At 33.0% G+C, this 14,452-nt stretch overlaps 2 protein-coding genes across 2 annotated transcripts; one reads left to right on the top strand and one right to left on the bottom strand.

Annotated features, from left to right (window-relative positions):
- Window positions 1–4,786: 4,786 nt before the first annotated feature.
- Window positions 4,787–10,838, bottom strand: LOC113404702 (uncharacterized). The gene is made up of 2 exons (XM_026645667.2): window positions 10,494–10,838; window positions 4,787–10,371 (listed from the first exon to the last, which is right to left on the bottom strand). Exons 1-2 carry the CDS (start codon window positions 10,542–10,544, stop codon window positions 5,050–5,052), a joined length of 5,373 nt encoding a protein of 1,790 aa, XP_026501452.2. The 5' UTR covers window positions 10,545–10,838; the 3' UTR covers window positions 4,787–5,049.
- Window positions 10,839–11,397: 559 nt separating this feature from the next.
- Window positions 11,398–13,967, top strand: LOC113404710 (mediator of RNA polymerase II transcription subunit 19). The gene is made up of 3 exons (XM_026645679.2): window positions 11,398–11,704; window positions 11,783–12,154; window positions 12,331–13,967. Exons 1-3 carry the CDS (start codon window positions 11,524–11,526, stop codon window positions 12,489–12,491), a joined length of 714 nt encoding a protein of 237 aa, XP_026501464.1. The 5' UTR covers window positions 11,398–11,523; the 3' UTR covers window positions 12,492–13,967.
- The last annotated feature ends 485 nt before the right edge of the window (window positions 13,968–14,452 follow it).

The following is a 14,452-nucleotide window of genomic DNA, read 5'->3' as shown; positions in this document are numbered from 1 at the left end:
CATAGATATTGTTGATTTTTTTATACTAGTAGTTTGGTACTACCTTTAATAATAAATTAACATTAACTTATAATGACGATAAAAGAGTTACTTAATGATTATATAAATCATGACTGCTAAAAGCAAACGCTTGAGTACATCAATAAAATATATAGGAATAACGTTTTAATCACAAACATAAAGATGATATAAATTTGATCAATTATTTTTGATACGGCAAAATTGTACGGTCCACTATTTTTCATCCTGTCACGCAATGTGTCTGGGCACTGGTTGTCGAACTTTTTTTCGAAATAGATTTTGCTCCTGTTCATATAGTAGGTATACAAATGGCCTATTGGACTCGAAGGCGTGCGCGGCCAGGTTGAGAACTACTAAGCTGAGGCTCAAACCAGAACCTAGCGAGTCGGTCTGTTCTTGGTGAGTACGGAATATGGCCTACGATCATTACCGTCTTTACAATCACACGGGGCACTTGCCCAGGGCCCCCATCTTGAGTCGGCCCCGAAGAACCAACAATTTCTTTCACAGGTTTGTGCTCACGTTGACTGCTATGGATATTTTCGAAATTATCATATTTGTAAGAAATAACTAAAATATTTATCAAAAGGCTCGTGACGATAGTTGATATTAAAAGTAGAAAGCTATAGACGTGATCTTCATGAAAGAAATAAATATACTGTAGCCATAAGATTGTACAACCCATCAGGTTCCTACGAATTTATGAAAATTACCGCACCGTTTATTTGAAACTATACTTAAGGCCTGGCTATAAGCAAATTATTTGTACATGGTAGTAAATATCTACCAAAAGGGCCCCAACTTCATGGGCGCCCAAGGGCCCCAGCATAGCATGAGACAACTCTGCCTACGATGCTGAGAAACATAGATCATTTTCCATTCTCACGAGTCACGCCTAACACATTAACTTGATTATTAGTAAAAAATGACATAGCTGAACGTGATATGCATTGGTAAAGCCTTCTTGTATAAAAAATATTTTGATTTTGAAAAATATCTATTTATAATATAATACCTACAAAACATAATAGTAAGTGTATACGAGAGAAAAAACTATTTTAGTAAAGGTTAATTATGAGAAAATACTTCTAGAAAGATTAAATTGGAGCAAGGCTGCAGGATCCTAGGCAGAAAAATATTTTAAGCGACTAAAACAAAAAAATATAGTGGTTTTCGTTGATTGTAACAAATTAAAGCTTGTTTTCTTCGATTATGTGGTTCAATTAGTATAAAATTTTAAGTATGTATTGAATTATTTTACTATAATAATAGACTGAGAGCCAGTGTTCCGCAGACTTACAGTATAGTGGTAGCAAACTCCATACTATTGCCATGTATACTGTTTCACCTGGCGTTGGGGAAATGGAGGTTCACTATTCCCATCGAGGGTTCCTTTGAGCGTGCCAAGGAGTCGAAAAGCATAAAAATTGACTTTCAAAACGTGATCGCAGCATGTCTGCCGTTTTGATATCTTAAAATATATATGAAAAAATATAGAAAAATTTAATGGCAGACCCTAATTCCGGTTCCTGCTATATTTTATATAATTTCAAAACTGCTTAAATTTTATACAAATTTACGTTATTTCAGCAAAGCTTAAATTTATATATAATATTTATATTGTTATTAAATACATATACATATTTACAAAAACAGACACATAGGGTGGTTCTGACATGCGGGCAGGCCACATAATAGTTTGTTAGCTGTGCTAATGAAGGTGCATTATTTTGTTTCTCGCACTTTTAACTTCGCAGGGAACTAGTGTTTCAGCATAGCTGCAATTTATGTCTATTATTTATATTATAATTATATAAGATGCGGGCAGACCACATAATAATTTCTCAGTCATGCTAATAAAGGTGAACGTTTTTGACTTTCTCACTCTCACTGGAAGCGAATCAGTATGAATGCATGTGATTATTTCTTTTAAATTTTACGATTAATTGCTCTTATTTTAAATCATGTATATATAATATTTTATACAGAAATTAACAACAAATTTTCACTTACAATTATAATGATTTCGATATTTGTTTTTTTCTAACAGAACGTACAACTCAAAATTAATATAGAATAAATAAAGTTTGCGGAACACTGGCTCTTAGACTATAAACAAGCGTCCTGGCTTCGAACTTCGAAATTTTAACAAAGTAAATGAGAAGTGCGCTTTGCAAGAAAATATTCAGTTTTTAAAACTAATTTATTAAACATCTGTAATTTGGTCATAAATGAGAAATATGAATAATATCAGAATTGGTTTGAGTAATTTTATTAATACTGAATTAAACTGAATTCAAGAAAATGGCCTTGCAAACTATAGGTCATAGGTACATTTTTATTATTTTGTTATGGATGAAAATAGTTATTCTGAGATTACCTAAAAAGATAGAAACGTCCTATCGCGGACGTTTCGTAAGGCTTTTTTTAGAGCTACGAGTAGTGCATTGATTTGAGGTATCTCCCTCATATCTCCTAATGTTCAGCTAGCATTACGCTTGCCATGTAAACTCACAAAAAATGTTATATTTTGACCGTTATTGTCATTTTGTACAATATATACACTATAAAAACCTTCCTCATACTTCATACATCTACATACTTTATATTAGGTACTCTCTCTCTATTACTGAAAACTGCATCAAAATTCAATGGATGGTTTAGGATAAAAAAGAGGAGAAACAGACAGAAACAAGAAGCAACTTTGTTTTATACTATTTAAAGAATAACCTACCTGCTAAAATTTAGAATATCTAAACCTTAATACCTCAAACATACGTAAGTAAACTGCAAGAAGTACTGATACTAAGAACGAACCGGATATTGGTAATAATGATCATATTATTTTAAAGTTTATATTACTCACCAAACTTACTGCACATGTGTCTGTGCGGACAAAGAGCACCAAGATCCATTTTATCACTTCCTAGGTTCTAGAGGATTATTAATTTACAACTTGTCGTGTAATTAATTATCAAACGTGAAATTTTGACACTGAAAACACATTTACGTTAAAATAGACGACCAAAAAGTATACAACAGCTAATCAAAATCAAATTATTAATATATCTCGTATTAAAAAATCGATTAACATCATATTCTTTTAATTTAATATTTCCTCTACTTTCAATTTTGATCATTAAAAATAATTTATGAGGTAAAATCTTGGCTAACTTTAACTAGTGTAATCGTATTATAGAGGTATGTATGAATATCATTTTTAATTAATATTATTTTTTAATAAATGTAATAATTGAAAGCTAGTGAGGTGCGATATTGCTTATATGCATTACATGTTTATTTATTAAAATTATATCTTCCAAAAATTTTACAGTCTGCATACAACATGAGGTGCAAACTCCAATTTCTATATGTACCCTCAAAATTCGAGACAAAATAGAAAGTTTTTTTTTATGAAATAGGTGAGCGGACGGACAATTGCGCCACCAGATGGTAAGTGGGATAGTAAGACCACAGCCCATAGACATTGGCGCCGTAAGAAATTTAAGCATTCTATATTCCTCCAATGCGCCACCAACCTTTCGAACTAAGTTGTTATATGTCTTCTGCCTGTAATTACAGTGGCTCACTCATCCTTAAAAGCGGAACATAAAGTATTGCTGATTGGAGAATATATGATGAGTTGATAAAAATGTCAATGTACTGAGTTATAAGCTTTTAAGTAAAAAAGATAAGTGTTAACCAACAACAAACAAGCACCACTGAGTTTTCATGTGATTTATTTGTTTATAATTAATCTCGTGTTCAGCTGTGAAGGAAAACAATGTGTGTTGTGAGGAAACCGGCATATGTCGAAATTATATTCTACCACGGGTATCCCCATTGATGCACCATCCCAATATTAGCCTAAGATAGTAAATTAGTACCTATGCTAAAATTAGACTGAGATAGATCGTGGTGGTTTAAGTACTAAGCCTCAGACTTTAAGTTAAATATAAATGTCTCGTCTTTACAGGCACATGGATGGAGTCTTACTTAATTTTTTATTTAATCATGTGGTAGGGAGACGCAAACTTCGTTATTATAATTGAAGTGTGTGACGCAAGATCGCTTCCAAGGTAAAACTAATGGGTTCAATATTTACATTATTTATAGGTATCGATTTTAAATATTTAACAATATGTTCAATTGTTCATGGCTGTAAAGTAAAGCTACAAGGCAGGAATCAATCAATGAGACAGACATAACAATTTATTTATTTAACTTTACAGACTTATAATGTCAAAAAATGTAACCCTATTTTTACAATATAATGATTACATTTGTCTATCACTTTATTTCATTATTTAAGAAGTTTAAATTACTTACATTAAGTGAATAATTATTAAAATAAATGACCTTAAGACGATTTGTATTTGTAGAGGTTTTCGAACAAAGCTTAATATTATATGGTTCTAAAAAAAAACCTAAATCAATAGTTATGAAAATTTAATTTTCTAAACTAGATCTATAATTTAATCAGTTTGCTTAGTTGCACTTTATTCCAATGAGTTAAAGTTTATTATTGGAGCAATATGCTATATGATTTCCCCTTAATTTTGGCGGGCTCAATGACCCTCCAATTGTAATCGAGCAAATTGTCTGGTACCCGGCACCAATAAAAACGCGTTCAATCCAGAGTAAAATAAAAACAAAACCTCTCATTTAAAGCTATGGCTATTTAAAGCCACTAATATACTCGTAATTTCATTTTATACGTTCAACTATAGTCTAAAAATAGGGTGTCAAAATAACAATACGATGATGGTATCAAAAATTGGATTTATATTTCTGTTTTGCTGTATAATGTCAGTAACAATTTGCCAGGTTACAGAGTCGGCCGCTCAGCCAGAATCAAGCATAACATGTACTTTTATAACAATGATACATTTTATCAGACCTAATATCCTAACTTACACGAACTAACTACAAAGATATACAGGTAAAGCTAAATTATCTACAGTCATCAATAAGTTATATACAGATAACAATACAGCATAATTATATACAAATGAATTTCGATTAGACTTATCTGTAACCTGAAAAACTCGGATTTTTCCTGCACTCAGGACAGTACCATTTGCCTTTAGGTGGTACCATAATACCGACACATTCGAAATGGAACCATTCAATAGAACAGCCCTCAGCGTCACAAGCTATCATCTCTGACACCTCGTCGTAAGGGCAACGGCAGTAGCAGTACACACTCTCGCCTTCACGCGCCTGTCGGACGGCCGGTCTCTGGAACGCGTACGGCAAGCTTGAAGTACCAGAATTTAAATAAGTAGGGGGTGGAACAGGTGTTGGATTGGCAGCGCTGTTCTGCTGGAAGATTTCTAAGGCCCCTTCATTGCTAGATTCCGAATCGCTCGATTCCATGGACTCAGAATTCATCAAGAATCGTGGAGGTTCCGGATCTGGTATCGGTGCCGTCAACCTTATTGGTTCATTGTAATTAAACATTCTTTGCGGAATGACTGTGGATGGTATCTCTTTTTTAGATTTGTGCGTGACAGGTGAAGGCAAGTCTTCCTTCCTCCATTCTAATTTAGGTGGTAATTGGGGTTTTAAAGCTGCAACAGTTTGTGGCGAGTCTTCATCACTAGAATATCCGTAAAATTTATTAGGCACTCGTCTTCTTTTTGATGCCCGTTTACTTTCTGTGGAGGGAGTTCCACTACTAACACTGGCAGGTGTTAGCGCTGTGACTGCTACGTGAGGCACCTCCGGTAATTGAACTGTATTTGATTGTAATGATATAGTGATTTTATTGGGAATTAAAGGTAGTGGTGTTTCCAACTCGGATTTTGATATAACATCTTTCGGAATGGTCACCTTTATTGGACCATGTTTACGAGAACTCTTTGATTTCTTTTTCTTTTTGCTTTTCTTTTTACTACTGCTCGTTTTTTCTTTAATTTCAACCTCTTCTTCTTTGACTTCATGTCTTTCAATCTCTTTTGTTTCTTTAACTTCTTTAGCTTCTTCCTCTTTTATTGGTGTATTGGAACGACTCACTTCAGCCGATATAGAACCACCATCAGATGGCGCAACTGATGCTAAAAGCATTAATTGGTTGCGTTTCTCATTATACATTTTATTTGCAATTCTCTGAGGATTTTTATCGTAAAATTCTTCGTCAGTTTCACTTTCTTCAGTTTCGAGATCACTTTCAGCGATAGGAGGCTCAGTTTTCTCAGGAATTAAAACAGGCGTTTCAGACATTCCCATAACATCAACATTTGACCCGTTACTAATTCTTCTATTTTGAAGTGATTTTTTCTGTTGTTTGTTCTTTTTCTTTTCATTGCCAGACTCATCTGAGGAATCGGAATCAGATGAACTTGACGATGAAGAACCACTACTTGATGAGCAACTACAATTAGAACCGCAAGAACAACTTGAATCACTATCACTGCTACTACTGCTAGATGATGAGAGATCACCGTGTCTTTTCTTAGGAGACTTTTTATTTTTCTTTTTATCAGAATTAAAAATATCATCTTCTCCATTTAAATCTGTTGGTATGAGACAATAATCATGATCAGATTCGCATACATGTTTACGTATTGGTACTAATGGGGGTGTTTTTTCTTTTTGTTTTTCGACTTTAGCTTGATACTTTTTAAAGTTATCCCAAATGTCTAATACCTGTTGCTCACTTGGTTTGTCCTCTTCTATGAGCTCAGATTTTGTTTCTACCTTTGATGGCATTTCAACATCCGCGGCATTAGACTCAATTTTTATAATAGACTCGGGTTCTTCTTCTGGCGCCTCATCTTTAGGTTTATCTTGTGATGTTTCATCCTTAGGCTGAGAAACACCACTATCTGATTCATCACTACTGTCACTTTCAGATAGATTTAGTGCTGGCAAATTTACATCTAATAATAAAGCATCTTTGTCTTTTACTTTCTTTTTTTTACTTTTTTTAGGTGTTTGCTCTGTTCCATTGTCAGTTTTATTTTCGGCAGTTCCAGCTCCTTCTTTTATTTTCTCATCAACAAGATCTATTACAGGTATTGGTTCTTTTACATTATCTGTACTGGGCTCATTTAAAACTGGGGGTTTCTCTTCAGTTAAGTCTTCTGTAAAAATTTTTTTTCTGTGTCCGTCTAAATGCTTATTGAGAAGTTTTCTTGAAACAAATTTCTCTGTACAACCCTCTTCAGTACATAAATGTGGAAATTCCTCAGAATGAAATCGTTTATGAACCTTTAAACAAACCGCTCTCGTAAACTGAAGTGTACATTCATCACAAACAAAAACAGCAGGAGGTGTACAGAAATGATAAACATGTGGCCATTTCTTCTGGAGACATTTCTTACATAATACACTTTCTGTTCCATGCTTCCAAAATAAATGATTAGTAATGTCTGGCTTATTTCTATAGGCTATACCACATCTGTAGCATAAATGGTGCAACTTATGTTTCCACACATGATTCGACAGGCGTGCTTGACTTTGGCAAAACTCTAAACATACATCACAAGTGTGGTGTATCTTTCGAAGATGCACCATTAGCCTAAATGATGAAGAAATATTATCTACATTACAAAAACAGCATCTAAACTTAATTTCATACTCAGAATCATATGTTCCAGGGCATAAATGACATAATAACTCACTATAACTATAAAAGTTGTTTTTACACATAACACACAGTAATATTGTTTTCTGATGCATTTTTCGGTTATGCAAGTAGAGATCTTTATGAACAGAAGTTTTAAAATAACACTGAAAACATTCGAACATCTGATTATGTTGTACCGTTTCACACTTATCTATACTATCATACGAGTCCAAATTAATATAAATAGAAAACAACTCTTCAGCTCCAGCTTTTACTTTAGCTTTTATGGTTTCAGGCATCAATTCTTCTGCTGTTATACTGTCCACAGTTGCAGAGAATCTATGTTGAGCCACCATATGAAGTGCTAGCTGCTCACAGTTTACTGCAATCTTGCGAACATGATTACAGTAAGTACAGTTTAAAACAGTTGAAGCCAAAAAAACTTTTAAAAGATCTTTTAGAGGATATTTATCAATTGGTCTATCTAAAGTTAGTTCTGTGATTGGAATATCATCTGTTACGGCTGGATCAACTGCTTCTTCAACATTAATATCTTCAGTTGTGTTCTCATCTACCGGCTCTTCTTTTGGCTCAAGATTCATTGTGATCTCATTTTTAATTTGTACTTTATTCTCCTCAAGCTCTTGATCTTCTTTTTTTTCTGTATGCTCATCTACATGTACTGGTGATAAAACAGAGGTGGCAAGATCTGATGATTCTTCTTTACTCTCAAAAGGTTTTAGCTCTGTATCAATATTTTCCATAATATTTAACTTTTCACCAACATCACTATCTGATGAATAATCACTGGATGAATTTTTGTCTAAAAATTCTTTAGGAACTCTCACAGTTAGCTTCGGTACCCTATTCAAAGTATTAACATCTTCTAATTTGTTATCATAAATAGTAGATTTGATTGTATTTTCTGGTTTGAATTCAGGTGTTTTATTTAATGTTTCAATATTATTATTTACAAGAGTTTTTAATGTTGTCTCTTTATTGTTCTCAATAATGGTCGTTTTTACAAATGGACTGTCTGCTTTATCACAAATTGTCATTTTAATTGACGGAGGTTTTATTGCAGTTCCTTGGTCTGGTGGTTTGTCTTTTTCATATCTTTTGGGAGGCCTTCTATTACGTGATGGAGGTTTATTAGCATACTGCTGTCCAATAGTAGGATCTACGGTAGAATTTATAATTACTGGAGAATTAGCATTATTTAAACTTAATTTTAGTTTTATACCACACTCCTTTTCTTGGGGTTGAGGGGGTGGGGGTGAAGGTTCCTTGGGCTTTGAAAGTGTGTATTCTGAAATTGGTACATGATGATCAATAGCATCTGGTGAATCACTTTCATCTGACTGTTCTGAAGGTTCATTACCATTAGGCACATAAGTAGTAATAGGTTCTTTATTGTCTGTTAAATGATCAATAGGACTTGATGGAGGTTTAGTACTTGAACTATTTATGCCAAGAGTAGAATCCAAAGTGCTACTAGTATCTTTTGCAGTAGATTCAGAATTCTCAGAACTAATACTTGTATCACTATTTACAACATCAAAACTATTAATATTCATATCATGTTTTTGAGTTTGTGATGTTATTGTCTCAGGTTTTGGCTCACTCGTCTCTTTTTTATCAATAACTGGTTTTAATACATCTTTTGCAATTGTTGGAGGACCGTTTGTGGTAGCTTCATTACCAGTTTTAACAAATTTTGCATTATTAGTTTTTATTAAATTTTTACTTATGAGAACGGGTACAGGTTTCGGTTTAATATTATTACAGTCATGATTAAAATAATCATCTTTTTCACTACATATTTCATCACAGGCACAGCACATTAAATAAAAGGTCCCATTGTACACTTTACAGAATTCATCTTTACTATCGTAATTAAATTCTTGGACATTGTGTTTGTTTGTTAAATGTGAGGATAACTTTTCGGCCTTCGAAAACATTCCAAGACAAAAAAGACAAATGTGCCTATTGTGTACTTCTCGCATGTGAAGGAAGAGATTCCAATTTTCGTAATATGTACCACACGCTGAACACAGATATACTTTACGGGTGACACGGGAAGGTCCACCAGCATTACACTCTGTGTTTGGAGCAGCTTCAGGGCTCAAAGCCGGCTCCTTGGCCTGTGCACGACAAACAAGTTGATGTTCCTTCAACATGGCCAAAGTTTTAAAAGACATTGAACAACACTTTCGACACTTAAACTTCACCATTGGCTGTAAACCTAGGCTTTGAGCATATTCTTTCAGCTGGGTTCCTTTTTCCATTTTACTCTTTTTAAACTGCAATAGCTGACTCTTAGGCACAAGTCGAGGCACCGGTTTATCTTGTTCATTGTCCAATACACTGTCCATGTGTGGTGTAACATTGTGGAATTGACTATGGTCTAAGCGCTTTGGAATTAATTTAGGTACCCTTGGTGTACTACTTTTGGGCGCGCTAGCGTCACTAGGTTTTATCACAGACTTTCTTTTTTTGTTTACACTATTGTACGGTACCGAGTTATCCACGAAAGGTCTTTTACCAAGGTGTATTCTAAGCGGATTAATGCGTTTCCTGAACTTCTCTTCCTGTAATGTGTCGGCACTGTGTCGTCGGTGCTCAAACGGCTTGTCGTGAGGACTGGACGGTTCGCCAGCAAAATCATGTCCATTTGCCCTCAATTTACAAGACCGTTCACTATATAAGTTTGTCAATGATGCGGCAGCGATTTTATCGTCTTTAGTGTTGACAATATTACCATCTTCCATAGTTTTCTGAAAAAATAAAACACGTGCTCAGTTTGACTACCGAGAAACAAAAGACATTCAAACAAGAGGAAATCAAAACTGATTCGAATTACGATAGCGACAATAACAATTAATAACATTGACTATACCTCTGAAGTCGTACGACCAGTACGAGTACAATAGAAGGGATTTGTTTCCATGCATCCGTTTAAATAGAGCACTCCTTACATCAGACCTAATAAGAGGCAGCCGCGGGCTGGTCATTCCCGTAAAATGGCGTCACTTCGCTGAGCGAGGATTGGTGTTATCAGAAGCTTTGCACTTCTTTAGTACCACAAACATCACGATGTTTAAACATTTTATAGCTTTTAAACAACTCATATAACTGATGATAACTCAAATTGAGCTTTTCAAACTGTTTATTTCCAAACACACTATCGAAAATCGTAGAGCGTTACGAGAAGCTAATTCATGAACCATAGACTAAGTTTTTCTTTTTTATTTTTTTTTATTTGAGTGATGTATTTAATGCTTTGTATCAAAAACACGTGGTTTTGCCCATAGATTAACCGGTATTTCAGCTAGATTGTTATTTTTTTTATGTATAAGTGAGAATAGAATTGTATTTAAAAGATGTTATGAAAAAATATTGAAAGCTAATAATTGTATTTTATTACTCTTTTCAGTACATCTATAAGGAATTTAAAATATTTTATACGAAACCAAAAGGGATGAATATAAACATACCATATACAATATTTATTATAACATAAATTTGTGTTATTAATTTTACGATTTTCGTAGTTGAATAATATTAATTTATTTTAGTATAAATGTTAATTCAAAACTGATCGGTTTATTTTTTGTTTATTGCTTTTTATATTTTATTTATAACAAATTCATAAAATTTGATTAAGAATAAGCGACACTATAAATTTTCTTAAACGAAGTAAAACTTTTCAAAAATACAAATACACTTAAATATAGATTCATTTTATAAGCTGTTTTCTGAATACAATTTAATCTATGCGTACGTATATAATTATAACGCTAGATTTTAATATCTGTGATCAGAAGATTTCGAAAGGAAAGGGAAAAGATTCTTCGTTTTAGTTTTTATCGTTTTGTTTAAGAAAATTTCTTTTTTATATTCCTTTTTATAGACAATGCATATGCAAGATGATGTCTGATCAGTTTAGAAAGGTAGAGCCTTATTCACCGAAATCCTCGCCTAGAGGAGCGAGGTCACCAGTAGTTTCTCGACAGGATTCTTCTGGGACCCTCAAAACCACTATTTCACTGGGCAAGAACCCTTCTATAGTGCATAGTGGGCCTTTCTATTTGATGAAAGAACCTCCAGGTAAGGATCAGCAAATGTAATATACAATGAGTTTATATTATATATTGTATATTTTTTTATATCAAATTTTTATTTTAGGAGAATGTGAACTCACAGGAGCCACGAATTTAATGGCGTATTATGGATTAGAGCACTCTTATAGTAAATTTAACGGAAAAAAGCTCAAGGAATCGCTATCATCATTTCTTCCAAACCTACCTGGTATTCTTGATGGTCCAGGACAGGAGGACAATAGTACATTGGGTTCAGTAATAGCTAAGAGACCTATAGGTGGTAAAGAATTGTTGCCCTTATCAAGTGCACAGCTGGCTGGCTTTAGATTGCATCCTGGTCCTTTGCCGGAACAGTACCGCTATGTTAGTGCCACCCCACCAAAGCGACATAAAAGTAAACATAAGAAACACAAGCATAAAGACGGAGCACCTCCTGGACAGGACACACCATTACAAGGTCTGTATTAATTATGATAAGTATATAGTAGACAGACCTCTGAACCAAAAAATTACATGAATATTGATTTATCAGCAATATGTACTACCTACTTATCTATTTTGGTATTCGATATGGCTGATTTCACTCACCTTATATCTTTCTATAATTTCTAATTATTAATATATATGTTGCAGATTCATCAAATCCTGATACTTATGAAAAGAAGCACAAAAAGCAGAAACGACATGATGATGACAAGGAACGTAAGAAAAGGAAAAAGGAGAAGAAAAGAAAAAAACAGAAACACAGTCCGGAGCATGGTGGTCTCACACCCAACCAGCACCCGGTCCCCTAGGGCAAACAATTTATAGTTAAAAATTATATAATTATACTCATTGGTCATTGGCACTAATTTAAACTCAAACATGAATGTCTTCAATGATAAAATTTTATTTAGACTGAATTTTATTGTTTTCCATTTACATACTCAGTAATTACATAATTCTAAATAATACATGACATTCATTTTAACTAGCTCAGTTTTCGTGTAATTTAACAAAAATTTTATGTCATGAGTTTTGTTAATCTCAGCCATTTCAGCTTCTTGAGGCGTGATGTGAACATTGATTTTATTATGAACTGTTTCTTGTTAATTACTTATATTAAAACAACTATTATTGTTAATTTATTTGAATATCAAGGAAAAATTTGTGATCACAAAATTAAATTAACAAGATAAAAGAGTATGTACAAAATTGTTAAAATAAAAAAACTAAATTGTAATGTTTTAATTATAAGTGTATCTTACTTTAATCTAGTTAATTTAGCGAATTGAATGCATTTGAATTTTATATTTATATGATCTTCTTACCAAATAGAATATTGTTTCACCTTCAGCCTTTTGCAATGTACTGTTTGTTATTTTTATATTATAAACTTGCTCGTACCAAACTTATAATTCAGCCAAATACTGGGCCCAAAGAAACTTATTTGATTTCACTCAACTGTCTATATATAACTTCTAAATGTATTCTATACCTTGAGTTTCTTAGATTCATTGCTGCTTAATCAGAACTTTCAAAGGCTTAACACCATATTTAAATGATTTAAACTTGAATTACATAATAAACATTGTTTTCGTGGTTTACTAATGAGAAAATAGATCAATTAAATATGTTTTCCAACATGTTTGTCAAGTACCTAAGAATGTTTTTGATAATAATTAAAAAAGTTCTCTGGTGTTTCAACTTGTATAAAGTTAAATGTTAGTTAATCTAATCAAAGTTTTTTGTACTCGTAGATCTACCTTTAGAGTTTAGATTAATCAAAAAATTTAGTGTGTACATAGGTAATTCTTCATGCTTTTATCAATATAGTCAGATAATTTAAATTTTTGTTATTGACCTAAAATGGGGTGATTGTTGTTGTATTGATCTCTGAATCCCTGGAATATGTGACTAATATTTTTTTACACACTACTAATTTATTTATGGTTTACAACATAGTATTGAATGTGAATATGTCTGGCGGGAATTCCGATATTGTCATCAGCTCACCAATTTTATGTTTAATCTATTATTCTGTAGGTATATTGATAAGAAGAATAGTACCTTATGAAGTTAGATTTATCTGCATATTTAATTTGTTTAAAATATAGTTTGTGCTGTTATCTTTCTGGCTTCCTAGTTATGTTGCTCTAATGCTGTCAGATGATGTATAGTATAAATAGAAAGTAATTTTTTAAATACAAACATTCACAAAACTGGCTCACGGTGTATATGTATATAAACAAATGCCACAACAAATTTGAATTAAACATTTTGATAGTATGGTTGAAAAGATTTTTCTTATCACCTCTATTCCCCTTTGGGTAAATTGTTCAATAACGAGTCGATTTGATGTATGAAAAATAACAATTTGTCACTGTAATAGAATTTGTGATTTTATTTTTACAATTTCGTTTTTTAAACTAACAAAACCAAAATTAAAATGTCCACACTGAAAAAAGCTTTCAATTGAACTGTAGACGTAATCATGTGTCGCATAGTTTTCCTTTGCGGCTCTTTTTTCCTTAATCCAACAATGAACGTCTCCGGTGCGGATCAGAGTGGCTGAGGGGTTTATACAATGTTTTTTGATGATATCATATATATGACCCAAGTCACCCTTATTTTGGGGTATTTATATCTGCTTTCTCGCGCTCCAAGTGCATGAAACCAAATACAAATATTTATCTTTAAAAGGTATCTCTCTCTCTTTCTGTCTCTGTGTTATTTCTTTATACGCATATTTTCGTCGATACCAGTAAAGTTATAT

The sequence above is a fragment of the Vanessa tameamea genome, chromosome 8 (assembly GCF_037043105.1).
Source record: "Vanessa tameamea isolate UH-Manoa-2023 chromosome 8, ilVanTame1 primary haplotype, whole genome shotgun sequence".
NCBI classification, from domain to species: domain Eukaryota; kingdom Metazoa; phylum Arthropoda; class Insecta; order Lepidoptera; family Nymphalidae; genus Vanessa; species Vanessa tameamea.
The sequence above is the reverse complement of the archived record's forward strand: the minus strand, read 5'-3'. Positions and strand labels throughout refer to the sequence as shown.

What these genes read in the sequence shown, in the direction of transcription:
- LOC113404710 (XM_026645679.2), top strand. Translation starts at nt 11,524, where the DNA reads ATGATGTCTGATCAGTTTAGAAAGGTAGAGCCTTATTCACCGAAATCC. An exon ending in TTTGATGAAAGAACCTCCAG is followed by an intron (nt 11,705 to 11,782) that starts GTAAGGATCAGC and finishes TTTTTATTTTAG; the next exon opens with GAGAATGTGAACTCACAGGA. An exon ending in ACAGGACACACCATTACAAG is followed by an intron (nt 12,155 to 12,330) that starts GTCTGTATTAAT and finishes TATATGTTGCAG; the next exon opens with ATTCATCAAATCCTGATACT.
- LOC113404702 (XM_026645667.2), bottom strand. Translation starts at nt 10,544, where the DNA reads ATGGAAACAAATCCCTTCTATTGTACTCGTACTGGTCGTACGACTTCA. An exon ending in CTGGTCGTACGACTTCAGAG is followed by an intron (nt 10,372 to 10,493) that starts GTATAGTCAATG and finishes TTATTTTTTCAG; the next exon opens with AAAACTATGGAAGATGGTAA.